This window comes from Bombina bombina, chromosome 7 (genome assembly GCF_027579735.1).
Source record: "Bombina bombina isolate aBomBom1 chromosome 7, aBomBom1.pri, whole genome shotgun sequence".
Classification (NCBI taxonomy): domain Eukaryota; kingdom Metazoa; phylum Chordata; class Amphibia; order Anura; family Bombinatoridae; genus Bombina; species Bombina bombina.
The window spans coordinates 593,085,699-593,105,288 of record NC_069505.1 but is presented as its reverse complement, the minus strand read 5'-3'; the positions used below and the strand labels follow the sequence as shown (position 1 = coordinate 593,105,288).

Below are 19,590 nucleotides of genomic sequence, written 5' to 3'. Positions count from 1 at the left end.
GAGTGACGTCAGACCTTGTATTGTACAGTGTGAGAGAGATCAGACCCTGTATTGTACAGTGTGAGGGGAGATCAGACCCTGTATTGTACAGTGTGAGAGAGATCAGATCCTGTATTGTACAGTGTGAGAGACGTCAGACCCTGTATTGTACAGTGTGAGAGAGATCAGACCCTGTGTTGTACAGTGTGAGTGACATCAGATCCTGTATTGTACAGTGTGAGTGACGTCAGACCCTGTATTGTACAGTGTGAGTGACGTCAGACCCTGTATTGTACTGTGTGAGTGACGTCAGACCCTGTATTGTACTGTGTGAGAGAGATCAGACCCTGTATTGTACAGTGTGAGTGACATCAGACCCTGTATTGTACAGTGTGAGTGACGTCAGACCCTGTATTGTACAGTGTGAGTGACGTCAGACCCTGTATTGTACAGTGTGAGTGACGTCAGACCCTGTATTGTACTGTGTGAGTGACGTCAGACCCTGTATTGTACAGTGTGAGAGACGTCAGACCCTGTATTGTACAGTGTGAGAGGAGATCAGACCCTGTATTGTACAGTGTGAGAGAGATCAGACCCTGTATTGTATAGTTTGAGAGAGATCAGACCCTGTATTGTACAGTGTGAGAGAGATCAGACTCTGTATTGTACAGTGTGAGAGGAGATCAGACCCTGTATTGTACAGTGTGAGAGGAGATCAGACTCTGTATTGTACAGTGTGAGAGGAGATCAGACCCTGTATTGTACAGTGTGAGAGAGATCAGACCCTGTATTGTACAGTGTGAGTGACATCAGACCCTGTATTGTACAGTGTGAGTGACGTCAGACCCTGTATTGTACAGTGTGAGTGACGTCAGACCCTGTATTGTACAGTGTGAGTGACGTCAGACCCTGTATTGTACAGTGTGAGTGACGTCAGACCCTGTATTGTACAGTGTGAGAGATCAGACCCTGTATTGTACAGTGTGAGAGATCAGACCCTGTATTGTAGTGTGAGTGACATCAGACCCTGTATTGTACAGTGTGAGTGACATCAGACCCTGTATTGTACAGTGTGAGAGATCAGACCCTGTATTGTACAGTGTGAGAGATCAGACCCTGTATTGTAGTGTGAGTGACATCAGACCCTGTATTGTACTGTGTGAGTGACGTCAGACCCTGTATTGTACAGTGTGAGAGATCAGACCCTGTATTGTACAATGTGAGAGATCAGACCCTGTATTGTACAGTGTGAGTGACATCAGACCCTGTATTGTAGTGTGAGTGACATCAGACCCTGTATTGTACAGTGTGAGGGAGATCAGACCCTGTATTGTACAGTGTGAGAGATCAGACCCTGTATTGTACAGTGTGAGTGACATCAGACCCTGTATTGTACAGTGTGAGTGACATCAGACCCTGTATTGTACAGTGTGAGTGACATCAGACCCTGTATTGTACAGTGTGAGTGACATCAGACCCTGTATTGTACAATGTGAGAGGAGATCAGACTCTGTATTGTACAGTGTGAGGGAGATCAGACCCTGTATTGTACAGTGTGTGGTAGAATCAGACCCTGTATTGTACAGTGTGAGAGAGATCAGACCCTGTATTGTACAGTGTGAGGGAGATCAGACCCTGTATTGTACAGTGTGAGAGAGATCAGACTCTGTATTGTACAGTGTGAGGGAGATCAGACCCTGTATTGTACAGTGTGAGGGAGAACAGACCCTGTATTGTACAGTGTGAGGGAGATCAGATCCTGTATTGTATAGTGTGAGGGAGATCAGACCCTGTATTGTACAGTGTGAGGGAGATCAGACCCTGTATTGTACAGCGTGAGGGGAGATCAGACCCTGTATTGTACAGCGTGAGTGACATCAGACCCTGTATTGTACAGTGTGAGGGAGATCAGACCCTGTATTGTACAGTGTGAGTGACATCAGACCCTGTATTGTACAGTGTGAGGGAGATCAGACTCTGTATTGTACAGTGTGAGGGAGATCAGACCCTGTATTGTACAGTGTGAGGGAGGTCAGACTCTGTATTGTACAGTGTGAGAGAGATCAGACCCTGTATTGTATAGTTTGAGAGAGATCAGACTCTGTATTGTACAGTGTGAGAGAGATCAGACTATGTATTGTACAGTGTGAGAGAGATCAGACCCTGTATTGTACAGTGTGAGAGAGATCAGATCCTGTATTGTACAGTGTGAGGGAGGTCAGACTCTGTATTGTACAGTGTGAGAGAGATCAGACTATGTATTGTACAGTGTGAGAGAGATCAAACTATGTATTGTACAGTGTGAGAGAGATCAGATCCTGTATTGTACAGTGTGAGGGAGGTCAGACTCTGTATTGTACAGTGTGAGGTAGATCAGACCCTGTATTGTACAGTGTGAGAGAGATCAGATCCTGTATTGTACAGTGTGAGAGAGATCAGATCCTGTATTGTACAGTGTGAGGGAGGTCAGACTCTGTATTGTACAGTGTGAGAGAGATCAGACTCTGTATTGTACAGTGTGAGAGAGATCAGACTCTGTATTGTACAGTGTGAGGGAGATCAGACCCTGTATTGTATAGTTTGAGAGAGATCAGACCCTGTATTGTACAGTGTGAGGGAGATCAGACCCTGTATTGTACAGTGTGAGGGAGATCAGACTCTGTATTGTACAGTGTGAGAGAGATCAGATCCTGTATTGTACAGTGTGAGAGAGATCAGACTCTGTATTGTACAGTGTGAGAGAGATCAGACTCTGTATTGTACAGTGTGAGGGGAGATCAGACCCTGTATTGTACAGTGTGAGGGAGATCAGACCCTGTATTGTACAGTGTGAGGGAGATCAGACCCTGTATTGTACAGTGTGAGAGAGATCAGATCCTGTATTGTACAGTGTGAGGGAGGTCAGACTCTGTATTGTACAGTGTGAGGGAGATCAGACTCTGTATTGTACAGTGTGAGAGAGATCAGACTCTGTATTGTACAGTGTGAGAGAGATCAGACCCTGTATTGTACAGTGTGAGAGGAGATCAGACCCTGTATTGTACAGTGTGAGAGAGATCAGACCCTGTATTGTACAGTGTGAGAGAGATCAGACCCTGTATTGTACAGTGTGAGGGAGGTCAGACTCTGTATTGTACAGTGTGAGGGAGGTCAGACTCTGTATTGTACAGTGTGAGAGAGATCAGACTCTGTATTGTACAGTGTGAGAGAGATCAGACCCTGTATTGTACAGTGTGAGAGGAGATCAGACCCTGTATTGTACAGTGTGAGAGAGATCAGACCCTGTATTGTACAGTGTGAGAGAGATCAGACCCTGTATTGTACAGTGTGAGAGAGATCAGATCCTGTATTGTACAGTGTGAGGGAGATCAGACCCTGTATTGTACAGTGTGAGGTAAGTCAGACTCTGTATTGTACAGTGTAAGGGAGATCAGACCCTGTATTGTACAGTGTGAGGGAGATCAGACCCTGTATTGTACAGTGTGAGAGAGATCAGACCCTGTATTGTACAGTGTGAGAGGAGATCAGACCCTGTATTGTACAGTGTGAGAGAGATCAGACCCTGTATTGTACAGTGTGAGAGAGATCAGACCCTGTATTGCACAGTGTGGGAGGAGATCAGACCCTGTATTGTACAGTGTGAGAGAGATCAGACCCTGTATTGTACAGTGTGAGGGAGATCAGACCCTGTATTGTATAGTGTGAGAGATCAGACCCTGTATTGTACAGTGAGAGAGATCAGACCCTGTATTGTAGTGTGAGTGACATCAGACCCTGTATTGTACAGTGTGAGTGACATCAGACCCTGTATTGTACAGTGTGAGAGATCAGACCCTGTATTGTACAGTGTGAGAGATCAGACCCTGTATTGTAGTGTGAGTGACATCAGACCCTGTATTGTACTGTGTGAGTGACGTCAGACCCTGTATTGTACAGTGTGAGAGATCAGACCCTGTATTGTACAGTGTGAGAGATCAGACCCTGTATTGTAGTGTGAGTGACATCAGACCCTGTATTGTACAGTGTGAGTGACATCAGACCCTGTATTGTACAGTGTGAGTGACATCAGACCCTGTATTGTACAGTGTGAGTGACATCAGACCCTGTATTGTACAATGTGAGAGGAGATCAGACTCTGTATTGTACAGTGTGAGGGAGATCAGACCCTGTATTGTACAGTGTGAGAGAGATCAGACTCTGTATTGTACAGTGTGAGGGAGATCAGACCCTGTATTGTACAGTGTGAGGGAGAACAGACCCTGTATTGTACAGTGTGAGGGAGATCAGATCCTGTATTGTATAGTGTGAGGGGTGATCAGACTCTGTATTGTACAGTGTGAGGGAGATCAGACCCTGTATTGTACAGTGTGAGAGAGATCAGATCCTGTATTGTACAGTGTGAGTGACGTCAGATCCTGTATTGTACAGTGTGAGTGACGTCAGACCTTGTATTGTACAGTGTGAGAGAGATCAGACCCTGTATTGTACAGTGTGAGGGGAGATCAGACCCTGTATTGTACAGTGTGAGTGACGTCAGACCCTGTATTGTACAGTGTGAGAGAGATCAGATCCTGTATTGTACAGTGTGAGAGACGTCAGACCCTGTATTGTACAGTGTGAGAGAGATCAGACCCTGTGTTGTACAGTGTGAGTGACATCAGACCCTGTATTGTACAGTGTGAGTGACGTCAGACCCTGTATTGTACAGTGTGAGTGACGTCAGACCCTGTATTGTACTGTGTGAGTGACGTCAGACCCTGTATTGTACTGTGTGAGAGAGATCAGACCCTGTATTGTACAGTGTGAGTGACATCAGACCCTGTATTGTACAGTGTGAGTGACGTCAGACCCTGTATTGTACAGTGTGAGTGACGTCAGACCCTGTATTGTACAGTGTGAGTGACGTCAGACCCTGTATTGTACAGTGTGAGTGACGTCAGACCCTGTATTGTACAGTGTGAGTGACGTCAGACCCTGTATTGTACAGTGTGAGAGATCAGACCCTGTATTGTACAGTGTGAGAGATCAGACCCTGTATTGTAGTGTGAGTGACATCAGACCCTGTATTGTAGTGTGAGTGACATCAGACCCTGTATTGTACAGTGTGAGAGATCAGACCCTGTATTGTACAGTGTGAGAGATCAGACCCTGTATTGTACAGTGTGAGAGAGATCAGACCCTGTATTGTATAGTTTGAGAGAGATCAGACCCTGTATTGTACAGTGTGAGAGAGATCAGACTCTGTATTGTACAGTGTGAGAGGAGATCAGACCCTGTATTGTACAGTGTGAGAGGAGATCAGACCCTGTATTGTACAGTGTGAGAGAGATCAGACCCTGTATTGTACAGTGTGAGTGACATCAGACCCTGTATTGTACAGTGTGAGTGACGTCAGACCCTGTATTGTACAGTGTGAGTGACGTCAGACCCTGTATTGTACAGTGTGAGTGACGTCAGACCCTGTATTGTACAGTGTGAGTGACGTCAGACCCTGTATTGTACAGTGTGAGTGACGTCAGACCCTGTATTGTACAGTGTGAGAGATCAGACCCTGTATTGTACAGTGTGAGAGATCAGACCCTGTATTGTAGTGTGAGTGACATCAGACCCTGTATTGTAGTGTGAGTGACATCAGACCCTGTATTGTACAGTGTGAGAGATCAGACCCTGTATTGTACAGTGTGAGAGATCAGACCCTGTATTGTAGTGTGAGTGACATCAGACCCTGTATTGTACTGTGTGAGTGACGTCAGACCCTGTATTGTACAGTGTGAGAGATCAGACCCTGTATTGTACAGTGTGAGAGATCAGACCCTGTATTGTACAGTGTGAGTGACATCAGACCCTGTATTGTAGTGTGAGTGACATCAGACCCTGTATTGTACAGTGTGAGAGATCAGACCCTGTATTGTACAGTGTGAGTGACATCAGACCCTGTATTGTACAGTGTGAGTGACATCAGACCCTGTATTGTACAGTGTGAGTGACATCAGACCCTGTATTGTACAGTGTGAGTGACATCAGACCCTGTATTGTACAATGTGAGAGGAGATCAGACTCTGTATTGTACAGTGTGAGGGAGATCAGACCCTGTATTGTACAGTGTGTGGTAGAATCAGACCCTGTATTGTACAGTGTGAGAGAGATCAGACCCTGTATTGTACAGTGTGAGGGAGATCAGACCCTGTATTGTACAGTGTGAGAGAGATCAGACTCTGTATTGTACAGTGTGAGGGAGATCAGACCCTGTATTGTACAGTGTGAGGGAGAACAGACCCTGTATTGTACAGTGTGAGGGAGATCAGATCCTGTATTGTATAGTGTGAGGGGTGATCAGACTCTGTATTGTACAGTGTGAGGGAGATCAGACCCTGTATTGTACAGCGTGAGGGGAGATCAGACCCTGTATTGTACAGCGTGAGTGACATCAGACCCTGTATTGTACAGTGTGAGAGAGATCAGACTCTGTATTGTACAGTGTGAGGGAGATCAGACCCTGTATTGTACAGTGTGAGAGAGATCAGATCCTGTATTGTACAGTGTGAGTGACGTCAGATCCTGTATTGTACAGTGTGAGTGACGTCAGACCTTGTATTGTACAGTGTGAGAGAGATCAGACCCTGTATTGTACAGTGTGAGGGGAGATCAGACCCTGTATTGTACAGTGTGAGTGACGTCAGACCCTGTATTGTACAGTGTGAGAGAGATCAGATCCTGTATTGTACAGTGTGAGAGACGTCAGACCCTGTATTGTACAGTGTGAGAGAGATCAGACCCTGTGTTGTACAGTGTGAGTGACATCAGACCCTGTATTGTACAGTGTGAGTGACGTCAGACCCTGTATTGTACAGTGTGAGTGACGTCAGACCCTGTATTGTACTGTGTGAGTGACGTCAGACCCTGTATTGTACTGTGTGAGAGAGATCAGACCCTGTATTGTACAGTGTGAGTGACGTCAGACCCTGTATTGTACAGTGTGAGTGACGTCAGACCCTGTATTGTACAGTGTGAGTGACGTCAGACCCTGTATTGTACAGTGTGAGTGACGTCAGACCCTGTATTGTACAGTGTGAGTGACGTCAGACCCTGTATTGTACAGTGTGAGTGACGTCAGACCCTGTATTGTACAGTGTGAGAGATCAGACCCTGTATTGTACAGTGTGAGAGATCAGACCCTGTATTGTAGTGTGAGTGACATCAGACCCTGTATTGTAGTGTGAGTGACATCAGACCCTGTATTGTACAGTGTGAGAGATCAGACCCTGTATTGTACAGTGTGAGAGATCAGACCCTGTATTGTACAGTGTGAGAGAGATCAGACCCTGTATTGTATAGTTTGAGAGAGATCAGACCCTGTATTGTACAGTGTGAGAGAGATCAGACTCTGTATTGTACAGTGTGAGAGGAGATCAGACCCTGTATTGTACAGTGTGAGAGGAGATCAGACCCTGTATTGTACAGTGTGAGAGAGATCAGACCCTGTATTGTACAGTGTGAGTGACATCAGACCCTGTATTGTACAGTGTGAGTGACGTCAGACCCTGTATTGTACAGTGTGAGTGACGTCAGACCCTGTATTGTACAGTGTGAGTGACGTCAGACCCTGTATTGTACAGTGTGAGTGACGTCAGACCCTGTATTGTACAGTGTGAGTGACGTCAGACCCTGTATTGTACAGTGTGAGAGATCAGACCCTGTATTGTACAGTGTGAGAGATCAGACCCTGTATTGTAGTGTGAGTGACATCAGACCCTGTATTGTAGTGTGAGTGACATCAGACCCTGTATTGTACAGTGTGAGAGATCAGACCCTGTATTGTACAGTGTGAGAGATCAGACCCTGTATTGTAGTGTGAGTGACATCAGACCCTGTATTGTACTGTGTGAGTGACGTCAGACCCTGTATTGTACAGTGTGAGAGATCAGACCCTGTATTGTACAGTGTGAGAGATCAGACCCTGTATTGTACAGTGTGAGTGACATCAGACCCTGTATTGTAGTGTGAGTGACATCAGACCCTGTATTGTACAGTGTGAGAGATCAGACCCTGTATTGTACAGTGTGAGTGACATCAGACCCTGTATTGTACAGTGTGAGTGACATCAGACCCTGTATTGTACAGTGTGAGAGAGATCAGACCCTGTATTGTACAGTGTGAGTGACATCAGACCCTGTATTGTACAATGTGAGAGGAGATCAGACTCTGTATTGTACAGTGTGAGGGAGATCAGACCCTGTATTGTACAGTGTGTGGTAGAATCAGACCCTGTATTGTACAGTGTGAGAGAGATCAGACCCTGTATTGTACAGTGTGAGGGAGATCAGACCCTGTATTGTACAGTGTGAGAGAGATCAGACTCTGTATTGTACAGTGTGAGGGAGATCAGACCCTGTATTGTACAGTGTGAGGGAGAACAGACCCTGTATTGTACAGTGTGAGGGAGATCAGATCCTGTATTGTATAGTGTGAGGGGTGATCAGACTCTGTATTGTACAGTGTGAGGGAGATCAGACCCTGTATTGTACAGCGTGAGGGGAGATCAGACCCTGTATTGTACAGCGTGAGTGACATCAGACCCTGTATTGTACAGTGTGAGGGAGATCAGACCCTGTATTGTACAGTGTGAGTGAGATCAGACCCTGTATTGTACAGTGTGAGGGAGATCAGACCCTGTATTGTACAGTGTGAGGGAGATCAGACCCTGTATTGTACAGTGTGAGGGAGGTCAGACTCTGTATTGTACAGTGTGAGAGAGATCAGACTCTGTATTGTACAGTGTGAGAGAGATCAGACCCTGTATTGTATAGTTTGAGAGAGATCAGACTCTGTATTGTACAGTGTGAGAGAGATCAGACTCTGTATTGTACAGTGTGAGAGAGATCAGACCCTGTATTGTATAGTTTGAGAGAGATCAGACTCTGTATTGTACAGTGTGTGGTAGAATCAGACCCTGTATTGTACAGTGTGAGAGAGATCAGACTATGTATTGTACAGTGTGAGAGAGATCAGACCCTGTATTGTACAGTGTGAGAGAGATCAGATCCTGTATTGTACAGTGTGAGGGAGGTCAGACTCTGTATTGTACAGTGTGAGAGAGATCAGACTATGTATTGTACAGTGTGAGAGAGATCAGACTATGTATTGTACAGTGTGAGAGAGATCAGATCCTGTATTGTACAGTGTGAGGGAGGTCAGACTCTGTATTGTACAGTGTGAGGTAGATCAGACCCTGTATTGTACAGTGTGAGAGAGATCAGATCCTGTATTGTACAGTGTGAGAGAGATCAGATCCTGTATTGTACAGTGTGAGGGAGGTCAGACTCTGTATTGTACAGTGTGAGAGAGATCAGACTCTGTATTGTACAGTGTGAGAGAGATCAGACTCTGTATTGTACAGTGTGAGGGAGATCAGACCCTGTATTGTATAGTTTGAGAGAGATCAGACCCTGTATTGTACAGTGTGAGGGAGATCAGACTCTGTATTGTACAGTGTGAGAGAGATCAGATCCTGTATTGTACAGTGTGAGAGAGATCAGACTCTGTATTGTACAGTGTGAGAGAGATCAGACTCTGTATTGTACAGTGTGAGGGGAGATCAGACCCTGTATTGTACAGTGTGAGGGAGATCAGACCCTGTATTGTACAGTGTGAGAGAGATCAGATCCTGTATTGTACAGTGTGAGGGAGGTCAGACTCTGTATTGTACAGTGTGAGGGAGATCAGACTCTGTATTGTACAGTGTGAGAGAGATCAGACTCTGTATTGTACAGTGTGAGAGAGATCAGACCCTGTATTGTACAGTGTGAGAGGAGATCAGACCCTGTATTGTACAGTGTGAGAGAGATCAGACCCTGTATTGTACAGTGTGAGAGAGATCAGACCCTGTATTGTACAGTGTGAGGGAGGTCAGACTCTGTATTGTACAGTGTGAGGGAGGTCAGACTCTGTATTGTACAGTGTGAGAGAGATCAGACTCTGTATTGTACAGTGTGAGAGAGATCAGACCCTGTATTGTACAGTGTGAGAGGAGATCAGACCCTGTATTGTACAGTGTGAGAGAGATCAGACCCTGTATTGTATAGAGTGAGGGAGATCAGACCCTGTATTGTACTGTGTGTGGGAGATCAGACCCTGTATTGTACTGTGTGTGGGAGATCAGACCCTGTATTGTACAGTGTGAGAGAGATCAGACCCTGTATTGTACAGTGTGAGAGAGATCAGATCCTGTATTGTACAGTGTGAGGGAGATCAGACCCTGTATTGTACAGTGTGAGGTAAGTCAGACTCTGTATTGTACAGTGTAAGGGAGATCAGACCCTGTATTGTACAGTGTGAGGGAGATCAGACCCTGTATTGTACAGTGTGAGAGAGATCAGACCCTGTATTGTACAGTGTGAGAGGAGATCAGACCCTGTATTGTACAGTGTGAGAGGAGATCAGACCCTGTATTGTACAGTGTGAGAGGAGATCAGACCCTGTATTGTACAGTGTGAGAGAGATCAGACCCTGTATTGTACAGTGTGAGTGACATCAGACCCTGTATTGTACAGTGTGAGTGACGTCAGACCCTGTATTGTACAGTGTGAGTGACGTCAGACCCTGTATTGTACAGTGTGAGTGACGTCAGACCCTGTATTGTACAGTGTGAGTGACGTCAGACCCTGTATTGTACAGTGTGAGTGACGTCAGACCCTGTATTGTACAGTGTGAGAGATCAGACCCTGTATTGTACAGTGTGAGAGATCAGACCCTGTATTGTAGTGTGAGTGACATCAGACCCTGTATTGTAGTGTGAGTGACATCAGACCCTGTATTGTACAGTGTGAGAGATCAGACCCTGTATTGTACAGTGTGAGAGATCAGACCCTGTATTGTACAGTGTGAGAGAGATCAGACCCTGTATTGTATAGTTTGAGAGAGATCAGACCCTGTATTGTACAGTGTGAGAGAGATCAGACTCTGTATTGTACAGTGTGAGAGGAGATCAGACCCTGTATTGTACAGTGTGAGAGGAGATCAGACCCTGTATTGTACAGTGTGAGAGAGATCAGACCCTGTATTGTACAGTGTGAGTGACATCAGACCCTGTATTGTACAGTGTGAGTGACGTCAGACCCTGTATTGTACAGTGTGAGTGACGTCAGACCCTGTATTGTACAGTGTGAGTAACGTCAGACCCTGTATTGTACAGTGTGAGTGACGTCAGACCCTGTATTGTACAGTGTGAGTGACGTCAGACCCTGTATTGTACAGTGTGAGAGATCAGACCCTGTATTGTACAGTGTGAGAGAGCAGACCCTGTATTGTAGTGTGAGTGACATCAGACCCTGTATTGTAGTGTGAGTGACATCAGACCCTGTATTGTACAGTGTGAGAGATCAGACCCTGTATTGTACAGTGTGAGAGATCAGACCCTGTATTGTAGTGTGAGTGACATCAGACCCTGTATTGTACAGTGTGAGTGACATCAGACCCTGTATTGTACAGTGTGAGAGATCAGACCCTGTATTGTACAGTGTGAGAGATCAGACCCTGTATTGTACAGTGTGAGTGACATCAGACCCTGTATTGTAGTGTGAGTGACATCAGACCCTGTATTGTACAGTGTGAGAGATCAGACCCTGTATTGTACAGTGTGAGTGACGTCAGACCCTGTATTGTACAGTGTGAGTGACATCAGACCCTGTATTGTACAGTGTGAGTGACATCAGACCCTGTATTGTACAGTGTGAGTGACATCAGACCCTGTATTGTACAATGTGAGAGGAGATCAGACTCTGTATTGTACAGTGTGAGGGAGATCAGACCCTGTATTGTACAGTGTGTGGTAGAATCAGACCCTGTATTGTACAGTGTGAGAGAGATCAGACCCTGTATTGTACAGTGTGAGGGAGATCAGACCCTGTATTGTACAGTGTGAGAGAGATCAGACTCTGTATTGTACAGTGTGAGGGAGATCAGACCCTGTATTGTACAGTGTGAGGGAGAACAGACCCTGTATTGTACAGTGTGAGGGAGATCAGATCCTGTATTGTATAGTGTGAGGGGTGATCAGACTCTGTATTGTACAGTGTGAGGGAGATCAGACCCTGTATTGTACAGCGTGAGGGGAGATCAGACCCTGTATTGTACAGCGTGAGTGACATCAGACCCTGTATTGTACAGTGTGAGGGAGATCAGACCCTGTATTGTACAGTGTGAGTGACATCAGACCCTGTATTGTACAGTGTGAGGGAGATCAGACTCTGTATTGTACAGTGTGAGGGAGATCAGACCCTGTATTGTACAGTGTGAGGGAGGTCAGACTCTGTATTGTACAGTGTGAGAGAGATCAGACTCTGTATTGTACAGTGTGAGAGAGATCAGACCCTGTATTGTATAGTTTGAGAGAGATCAGACTCTGTATTGTACAGTGTGAGAGAGATCAGACTCTGTATTGTACAGTGTGAGAGAGATCAGACCCTGTATTGTATAGTTTGAGAGAGATCAGACTCTGTATTGTACAGTGTGTGGTAGAATCAGACCCTGTATTGTACAGTGTGAGAGAGATCAGACTATGTATTGTACAGTGTGAGAGAGATCAGACCCTGTATTGTACAGTGTGAGAGAGATCAGATCCTGTATTGTACAGTGTGAGGGAGGTCAGACTCTGTATTGTACAGTGTGAGAGAGATCAGACTATGTATTGTACAGTGTGAGAGAGATCAGACTATGTATTGTACAGTGTGAGAGAGATCAGATCCTGTATTGTACAGTGTGAGGGAGGTCAGACTCTGTATTGTACAGTGTGAGGTAGATCAGACCCTGTATTGTACAGTGTGAGAGAGATCAGATCCTGTATTGTACAGTGTGAGAGAGATCAGATCCTGTATTGTACAGTGTGAGGGAGGTCAGACTCTGTATTGTACAGTGTGAGAGAGATCAGACTCTGTATTGTACAGTGTGAGAGAGATCAGACTCTGTATTGTACAGTGTGAGGGAGATCAGACCCTGTATTGTATAGTTTGAGAGAGATCAGACCCTGTATTGTACAGTGTGAGGGAGATCAGACTCTGTATTGTACAGTGTGAGAGAGATCAGATCCTGTATTGTACAGTGTGAGAGAGATCAGACTCTGTATTGTACAGTGTGAGAGAGATCAGACTCTGTATTGTACAGTGTGAGGGGAGATCAGACCCTGTATTGTACAGTGTGAGGGAGATCAGACCCTGTATTGTACAGTGTGAGAGAGATCAGATCCTGTATTGTACAGTGTGAGGGAGGTCAGACTCTGTATTGTACAGTGTGAGGGAGATCAGACTCTGTATTGTACAGTGTGAGAGAGATCAGACTCTGTATTGTACAGTGTGAGAGAGATCAGACCCTGTATTGTACAGTGTGAGAGGAGATCAGACCCTGTATTGTACAGTGTGAGAGAGATCAGACCCTGTATTGTACAGTGTGAGAGAGATCAGACCCTGTATTGTACAGTGTGAGGGAGGTCAGACTCTGTATTGTACAGTGTGAGGGAGGTCAGACTCTGTATTGTACAGTGTGAGAGAGATCAGACTCTGTATTGTACAGTGTGAGAGAGATCAGACCCTGTATTGTACAGTGTGAGAGGAGATCAGACCCTGTATTGTACAGTGTGAGAGAGATCAGACCCTGTATTGTATAGAGTGAGGGAGATCAGACCCTGTATTGTACTGTGTGTGGGAGATCAGACCCTGTATTGTACTGTGTGTGGGAGATCAGACCCTGTATTGTACAGTGTGAGAGAGATCAGACCCTGTATTGTACAGTGTGAGAGAGATCAGATCCTGTATTGTACAGTGTGAGGGAGATCAGACCCTGTATTGTACAGTGTGAGGTAAGTCAGACTCTGTATTGTACAGTGTAAGGGAGATCAGACCCTGTATTGTACAGTGTGAGGGAGATCAGACCCTGTATTGTACAGTGTGAGAGAGATCAGACCCTGTATTGTACAGTGTGAGAGGAGATCAGACCCTGTATTGTACAGTGTGAGAGGAGATCAGACCCTGTATTGTACAGTGTGAGAGGAGATCAGACCCTGTATTGTACAGTGTGAGAGAGATCAGACCCTGTATTGTACAGTGTGAGAGAGATCAGACCCTGTATTGTACAGTGTGAGAGAGATCAGATCCTGTATTTTACAGTGTGAGGTAGATCAGACCCTGTATTGTACAGTGTGAGGTAGATCAGACCCTGTATTGTACAGTGTGAGGTAGATCAGACCCTGTATTGTACAGTGTGAGAGAGATCAGATCCTGTATTTTACAGTGTGAGGTAGATCAGACTCTGTATTGTACAGTGTGAGGGGAGATCAGATCCTGTATTGTACAGTGTGAGGGAGATCAGATCCTGTATTGTACAGTGTGAGGGAGATCAGACCCTGTATTGTACAGTGTGAGGTAGATCAGACCCTGTATTGTACAGTGTGAGGGAGATCAGACCCTGTATTGTACAGTGTGAGGGAGATCAGACCCTGTATTCTACAGTGTGAGAGAGATTAGATCCTGTATTGTACAGTGTGAGGGAGATCAGACCCTGTATTGTACAGTGTGAGAGGAGATCAGACCCTGTATTGTACAGTGTGAGGGAGATCAGATCCTGTATTGTACAGTGTGAGGGAGATCAGACCCTGTATTGTACAGTGTGAGGGAGATCAGACCCTGTATTGTACAGCGTGAGGGGAGATCAGACCCTGTATTGTACAGTGTGAGAGAGATCAGACTCTGTATTGTACAGTGTGAGGGAGATCAGATCCTGTATTGTACAGTGTGAGGGAGATCAGACCCTGTATTGTACAGTGTGAGGGAGATCAGACCCTGTATTGTACAGTGTGAGAGGAGATCAGACCCTGTATTGTACAGTGTGAGGGAGATCAGACCCTGTATTGTACAGTGTGAGAGAGATCAGATCCTGTATTGTACAGTGTGAGGGAGATCAGACCCTGTATTGTACAGTGTGAGGTAGATCAGACCCTGTATTGTACAGTGTGAGGTAGATCAGACCCTGTATTGTACAGTGTGAGGGAGATCAGACCCTGTATTGTACAGTGTGAGGGAGATCAGACCCTGTATTGTACAGTGTGAGGGAGATCAGACCCTGTATTGTACAGTGTGAGGTAGATCAGACCCTGTATTGTACAGTGTGAGGGAGATCAGACCCTGTATTGTACAGTGTGAGGGAGATCAGACCCTGTATTCTACAGTGTGAGAGAGATTAGATCCTGTATTGTACAGTGTGAGGGAGATCAGACCCTGTATTGTACAGTGTGAGAGGAGATCAGACCCTGTATTGTACAGTGTGAGAGGAGATCAGACCCTGTATTGTACAGTGTGAGTGACATCAGACCCTGTGTTGTACAGTGTTAGAGGAGATCTGACTCTGTATTGTACAGTGTGAGTGACATCAGACCCTGTATTGTGCAGTGTGAGTGACATCAGACCCTGTATTGTGCAGTGTGAGTGACATCAGACCCTGTATTGTGCAGTGTGACATCAGACCCTGTATTGTACAAATGTAAATGACATCAGACCCTGTATTGTACAATGTGAGGGACATGAGACTCTCTATTATACAGTGTAGGGAGATCAGATCTTGTATTGTACTGTGTGAGGGACTTCAAAGCCTCTATTTTACAGTGTAGGGGACATTGCACCCTGTATTGTACAGCGTGGGGGAGGATCAGACCCTGTACTGTAACTCGAGACTTTGAGGACAAAGTATTTCTATTATGTGTGAAATAATATATCACATTCTCTGGTTCATTTTCTAGCTCTGATGACTGATTCTAAATTTGGAACCTTTAGATCACATTAGTCTTGCCCTGTTCTATAATTTATCCCCACCGATAGATTTCTAACTGGCCCACTTTTTCCTTAAAATTGTGCACTAAATGTATGACCCCTGCAGTTACGCTTGCAAGATCTTAACCCCTTCTTGCCGGTATAACAGTGTTTGCATAGTAAAAATGAAATCACGCAATCGTCAGTGTAATGACATGATTTCAAGGCCAGGATCAGATCATAGGAGACTGCGTACGCTGCAGGACGCCGTATGTGGTAGAACGTTCCTTGCCGTCCTAACGGCGTTAAAGGCATGGAGCGTCCTATCGTCGTGAAGGGGTTAACTGTTCTCCAGCATAAACAATGATACATTTCTTTCTACAAATTGCGTATTTAATGTTTGCATATACAGATTTTTATGTATTTTACCTAATATTATTTTTATTTTACTTAAAGCTATTTATAAACAGTCCTGTGGCAATAAAAGAAAATGTGACAGTGGCCTCTAATTTTGAGCAGTTTGGATGTCTCTGAGTTAGATGATACATTTTGTAATTCCCGTTTTCTTTCTTTATATCTAGATGTTTATAAAGGAGCTGAAATATTTAGAAGAACAGAAGGAACCTCACAAAGACGCCAGTATGGAGAGCTATCAAGTTTTCAGCTCAGTGGGTAAGAAATGTGAAAATCAGAATTGTATTGAAAACTGTTTTATGTTTTACAGCAAGAAAGTTAAATTATAGGCGATTACCCCTGGAAGTATTTTTGTGCATTGTTCACATTTAGATTTCTTATTTTTACATTTAGTTTTTTACATTTCTGCCCATCAGATGTTATTTCTTTCTTATGACGTTATTGGGCGGTCTATTCCTGCATTTAAGTGTCTAGGAAAATGACAAAAGCCTGTGTCACCCTTGTTTGGGTATCCGTTTTTCTGGTTGAGAACATGTTTGGCTGCAGGTTAGGGACCCGAGGAGGAAGAGACCTTGATGCGGTCCTGGTCCTATTGCCATTTGGCCAAATGCTGGAACTTCTTGTTTCTTAACCTGTGGTGCGCGTACCGCTGGGGTTCCGGGTGCATTGGCAAGGGGTACTCAGTGACTTGCTGTTTCATTATTTTGTGTCTTGACACAGCTAAGGTTCAGTTTGTTTCTCAGTTCTACCCTCACGCCCCTTCACACCTTATAGGCCAGATAGATAGATAGATATAGACAGAGACAGATAAATATAAACAGAGACAGATAAATATAAACAGAGACAGATAAATATAAACAGAGACAGATAAATATAGACAGAGACAGATAAATATAAACAGAGACAGATAAATATAAACAGAGACAGATAAATATAAACAGAGACAGATAAATATAGACAGAGACAGATAAATATAGACAGAGACAGATAAATATAAACAGAGACAGATAAATATAAACAGAGACAGATAAATATAAACAGAGACAGATAAATATAGACAGAGACAGATAAATATAGACAGAGACAGATAAATATAGACAGAGACAGATAAATATAGACAGAGACAGATAAATATAGACAGAGACAGATAAATATAGACAGAGACAGATATAGACAGAGATAGATATAGAGATGTGTGTATATATATATATATATATATATATATATATAGATAGATAGAGAGAGAGAGAGATACTGATAGAGAGAGATAGATAGATATATAGATAGATAGTTATAGACAGATAGATATAGACAGATAGAGATAGCTAGATATAGTTATAGACAGATAGATATTGACATAGGTAGATAGATATAGACATAGATAGATATAGACAGATAGAGATAGATATAACTGGTAGTTCAGGTTTTCTGTGGGGAAGTGTGCTACTCAATGACCCATGAAATATCTAATATCTATATTTATCATCTATCTAATATCTATCTATCTAATATGTATATATATTTATTATCTATCTATCTATCTATCTATCTATCTATCTATCTATCATGTCTCTGTCTGTATCTATCTATTTATCTGTCATATGTCTATCTCTATCTGCCTACGTCTATCTATCTATCATATATCTATAGATCTATCTATCTATCTATCTATCTATCTATCTATCATATCTCTGTCTGTATCTATCTATCATATGTCTGTATCTATCTTTCTATGTATCTATCTATCATCTATCTATCATATCTCTGTCTGTATCTATCTATCTATCTATCTATCTATCTATCTATCTATCTATCTATCTATCTATCATATCTCTGTCTGTATCTATCTATTGATCATGTCTACCTCTATCTGCCTGCATCTATCTATCATATCTCTGTCTGTCTGTCTGTATCTATCTATCATATGTTACAACACAAGAACAATGGCACCACAAGGGCTTTTCCCTTTTATTTTAAATGGACAAATATTTTACGGTATCTCCACTTATCACTGGTATGTACCAAAGGGAATGGTGCTAATGCATAAAGTTAACATTAAACACAAGGTAGAATGTCGCAGAATATCTACTATAAAGTATGCACATGGAAGCACTCAGGGCCCAGACTAATGGGCGGTGTGAAAGGTGCTAGATATTATTTATATAATAAGTACTATAGACTGTGTGTATATCCTATGGGGAAATTAATCTTATATCTCAGACTTTTTGTGGTTGAATAAATCGGTCCACACGCTGTCAAATGCTATTAAGAGATATTGTATATTGTAGTATGAATGAACAATTAAAATGTCACTATAATATGTTCACTCTATATGATTTCTATATACAATATCCATAGCTCTGTCAGTATAAGATTGCACCTAAATCTGTGCTAAATCAAGACCGATAATAATGTGTTGTGTGTCCTCTAATTTTATTCAGAACAGACTGTACCAGATAAATTCTGGTCATGTACAACAGGCTTGTTTCAATGATCTATACATTCCTAGATCAAATTCGTATTATGATAATATAAATACTCCCGTAGTGTACACAGCCTTAAAATGACTTTAGGCAACCACTTACATCAGTATTATAATATATACGTTTTGGATCACATAACTACTAATCTCTAACGTTATGTTTGTCATTATAAACTTAGGCAAAGGTATATAGAGGATATATCATTCTCTCTACATGTTTCACAACTGCATCCTGCACATTACAAAAGCCTTTCTAGTATTGCCCTTGCTATGAAATATAGGGAGCGTTTTTCTACTTATAACTAATGGGATTAAGCAAACCGGAATTGTTACTTTTTTACCTTCGAACCAACACACATTGATTTGGTTTATTCATATTTACATTTACTGACCATATACCCTGCTGTAACAATCCCTGTATATTGCAGAACACAGAAGTTATATCTAGGGCTAAAACTATTAGCCACTGCTGGATAATTATATTTTATTCAGGGTTAGTACTGTACATGTGAACTCGTAAAGCAAACAAACTGAATAGCCTATTATACTACTAAGTAAAATTGCAACATAACTCACAAAATATACTATAGGCTACACAACCTTTATTTAAAAAGCACATTTATAGTGACTTCATCGTGGAGTTGTGTGATCAAACATATATATTACAACACTGACTTAGGTGCTTGCTGAAAGTTATTCTAAGGTTAAATAAAGTTGAATTGTTACTTTCTTACCACCGAGCCAACACACAGTGATTTGGTTTATTCATATTTACATTTGCTGACCGTATACCCTGCTATTACAACCCCACCCTGTATATTGTTGAACACAGAAGTTATTCCCAGGGCTAAAACGATTAGCCAATATTGGATAATAATATTTTATATAGGGTTAGTAGTGTATATATGAACTCGTATAGCAAAT

General features: G+C 43.2%; 1 protein-coding gene across 1 annotated transcript in view; it reads left to right on the top strand.

The window, feature by feature from the left end:
* The window catches only part of LOC128667164 (zinc finger protein 665), a 66,299-nt gene that overhangs the window by 27,288 nt on the left and 19,421 nt on the right, over positions 1-19,590 (top strand). Inside the window, exon 4 of the mRNA XM_053722097.1 lies at positions 16,352-16,442. Within this exon, the coding sequence (XP_053578072.1) occupies positions 16,352-16,442 (91 nt within the window). The remainder of the gene's footprint in view (positions 1-16,351; positions 16,443-19,590) is intronic.